The sequence below is a fragment of the Chenopodium album genome, chromosome 22 (genome assembly GCF_948465745.1).
Source record: "Chenopodium album chromosome 22, dcCheAlbu1.1, whole genome shotgun sequence".
Lineage (NCBI taxonomy): Eukaryota > Viridiplantae > Streptophyta > Magnoliopsida > Caryophyllales > Amaranthaceae > Chenopodium > Chenopodium album.
In genome coordinates, this window is record NC_137855.1 from 17,494,081 (window position 1) to 17,497,626 (window position 3,546).

The 3,546-nt window shown below is 44.8% G+C and overlaps 1 protein-coding gene across 1 annotated transcript; it reads right to left on the reverse strand.

Moving 5' to 3' along the window:
* Nucleotides 1–369: 369 nt before the first annotated feature.
* Nucleotides 370–1,638, reverse strand: LOC145604037 (uncharacterized). Its single transcript, XM_081659992.1, has one exon. The coding sequence runs from the start codon at nt 1,636–1,638 to the stop codon at nt 370–372; it is 1,269 nt and encodes a 422-aa protein (XP_081516118.1).
* Between the last annotated feature and the right edge of the window lie 1,908 nt (nt 1,639–3,546).

A 3,546-nucleotide genomic window follows, 5' to 3' on the forward strand; every position in this document is an offset into this window, starting at 1 on the left:
ACGACCACGTTAGCTAGCCAATCTGGATATTTGACTTCCCTTATCTTCCCAGTATCTAGCAGCTTCTAAACTTCTTCATTGATGATCTAATTACGCTCTGGGAGAATTTCCTCCTTTTCTGCTTTACCGGCCTTATGCTGGGATCCACATTCAGCTTATGGGTGATGATTTCGGGGCTGATTTCCTTCATATCTTGATGTGACCATGCGAAGCAATCTGAATTTTCTCTGAGGCACTTGGTGATAGCTTCTGTTCTGATGTCAGTGCAGCTCTGATTTTAACCTTTTGTTCTGGCTTCGACTCATCCCGCACCACTTCATCTAATTATAACTCATTTGGGCGCTTGGGTGCTGGATTTTGCTGTAATTCCTAGATGGAAGGGCCATGAGGTTTCAGGGCGAGCTGGTAACATTCTCGCGCATGATTTCTGTCTCCTTTGACTACTGCTACTCCCCACGGGCTTGGAAACTTGAGCAGCTGATGATAGGTAGATGGGATGGCTTTCATTTTATGGATCCAAGGGGTTCCCACTATTACATTATAGGCAGTTTTGCAATCGATCACGTAAAAATTGTGCATCATGTTAACTCCTTTGAGTACCGTTGGTAGCTGTATTTCACCTAGGGAATTCATAGGTTCACCATTGAACCCAACCGGAACTGTGGACCTCTTGATGATATCTGACTCTTTGAAGCCGGCTTGATGTAATGCGTCTTTGAAAATTATGTTAGCCGAACTTCCATTATCTACCAATACTCTCTTCATCTTGCAATGACCCATATGGAGGGAGATTACCAAACAATCATGATGCTCGGGCTCATCGAACCTGCTCTCGTCGAATACGACTGCCATATCGTCCAGCTTCTTCTCTTCACTACTTGGATATGTTTGGGGGATGCTGGACGCTGAGGTACCAACTCTTGCTATACGCTTCGCATTGGAGTAGGTTAGACCATTGATGCTAGATCCTCCTGATATTGCTTGGATTATAACACCCGGGGTGGGTGAAGCTGGTGGACCTGGCAAGGCTTCCCGCTTGATTTCAGCTCCTTTTCCTTTCTTTCCGAGGAGGTCTTTTAGATAGCCTTTCTTGAGCAGCCAGGCTACTTCTCTTGTAAGACTGTTACACTCATCAGTCCTATGCCCATGATCTCCGTGGTACTCGCACCACCTTGATTTATCTTTCTGGTGCTCAGGCTTGTCACTCTTCCTAGGCCACCTCACTGGTTGTCCAATATCCTTGAGAGCGTTCACAACTCTCACTACATCAGTATCAAAACCATATGAGCTGATATCTAGATGGTATTCTATTGCTGGCCTGCTGGAGCCTTCACCTACTCCTGGATCAGATATGTTGTTGACATTGCTGCGCCTTGGTTGCCAGCTACCCTGCCGTGGTCCGGAGTTTTGATTTCCGAAGGATTGGTTCCTCGAATACCCTGATGGTCTTCTATCCACCCAGCTTCTGGCATGCTCATCCTCTTTTACACGGACTTCGGCCATTACTCTGGTTCTAACTTCTTCAAACGAGGCGCACGAATATCTTGTCAGCTCATAATATAACCTGGATCTGTAATTAAGACCCTTGCGAAAAGCTTCAATAGCAGTTGAGTGATCACAATTCTTGATGCTGACCATTTCTCGATTGAACCTGTCCCAATATTGCCGGGTTGTCTCGTTCTGATTCTAAACGATTCGATACAGGTCACTACTTTGCTTATCCAACTCTCGGCTGGTAGCGAATTGCTGGTAGAATTTGTTCACCAAGCATGAGAAGCTGGCGATGGTACCTGGCTTCAGATTGATAAGCCACTGAAGTGCAGGTCCTGATAGAGTAGCGCCAAAGGACTTGCACATGGTGGGTTCAATGAGTTCCCACGGGATTGACAATTGCCACATCTTTTGCTTGTATTAGGCCACGTGATCTTGCGGATCAGTGGTTCCATCGTACAGCTTTGGGAAGGAGAGGATGCTCAGCTTTGTGGGAATACGCACTTTAGCAATCTCCTCCACAAAAGGGGATTCAGCGAATCCATCGCGAGACTCATAAACTACAGGTTTAGGAGCACTTGGTAGCCGGTCAGGAGCTTCATCATTTTCCGGTTCTGGGCTTTGATGACGGCAACTTCCCTAGTCATAAGGTTGAGGTCCCCACCAGATTGATCCTCATTACCACGAGATTTCTCTCTCACGTCTTCTTCTTCAGATTCATCATAGGATACCAGGGTGAATTGGGGTATGTATCCGATATTTACCGTCTTCTTCTTGTTGATCCTGACAGATTTGAGTTCCTTAGACAACTTCTCCAAGGATGCTTTAGTTTCGGCCTTCAGCCTCGCTAAGGTTGATTGAGACTCTTCTTCGAGCTTCTGGCTTCGCTCTCTGGAAGCTCTCAACTCTTCTCGCAATTGCTCAATTAATGCGTTCGCATTTGTATCTGGATCTTCTCCCATGATGAAGGGTAAACCAAATTATCTACCTGTATCCCAACAGACGGCGCCAAACTAAATTGGTCAAAAAATTGGATACCAGGTTCGACCTGGGTTGCGATAACTACAACTAGATTGAGGTGATGGAAGTTGCTTAATTGAGATCTAAGAAATGAACAAAAGAAAAAGAGGAAGAAGACACACGAGATGGTGACGCAGAAAACCCCGAGAACAAGGGTAAAAACTGCGGGTGGCTATGAGTCCACCAATCCACTAAGTATTTTGGTTGAACAGATTACAATGTAGGTTATAGATTATTAATTGAATGATAATAATGCGACTAGAACTCTCGAATTATGCTTAATAGTAAGGTCTATTTGTCATGCCCTTTACAATGAACGTGCCTACATTTATAAACGAGTAAAGCATTCAGAAGACCTTCAACGGCTCTCTCCCTCAATTCCTAGAAATTCGGAGTTGAGGGCCAAAGCTGCTCCTATTTTCTCTCAACATCTCCAGGTCAATTGCTTCCAAGTTTGAATCAGTCTTCCTTAACGGCTGGACTGCTGGAAGTGGTTTCTATTTCCACGGATGGGATTTTATATCTCATTCTACTCGAAGATTCTTGGGAATATTCCTTGAAAATATGCTCAGCGTGCTTGGTTTCCGAGTGCTAGCTATGCAGCTATTTTCAACCTGTATTTCGCTAACCTGTAACCTGTAACCTGTAACCTGTAACTTGACTACCTGTAGAACATAGGAATTTTGGGATGAAAATTCTAGCACAACAGTGTCACTACCTACAAGTGTTTGATGCGTAGGATGGTGTCGTAGAGGTGTGTGATCAGAGGCTGGGAGTTAACTGACGGGAAGGAGAACGGTAGGTCGTTGGGCTACCACCCCACCCAATCAAACAAAATTTTTATCTTAACAAACCCCTATTTAGTGTAGTGGTAAGTCAAGGTCGAACCCAAAGGAATGGAGGTCGAATGCACGATGCCTAAGTTAAGCTATTCCGAAGTCTAGAAGGGGTTTATGGTAGAAACTAAGGCTAAACTAGGCGATGCAAAAGGCTTGTACTAAATGAATGCTAAGGCACTAGGGGAATGGATCCACA

Coding starts and splice junctions, on each gene's coding strand:
- LOC145604037 (XM_081659992.1), bottom strand. CDS start 1,638: ATGGTCAGCATCAAGAATTGTGATCACTCAACTGCTATTGAAGCTTTT.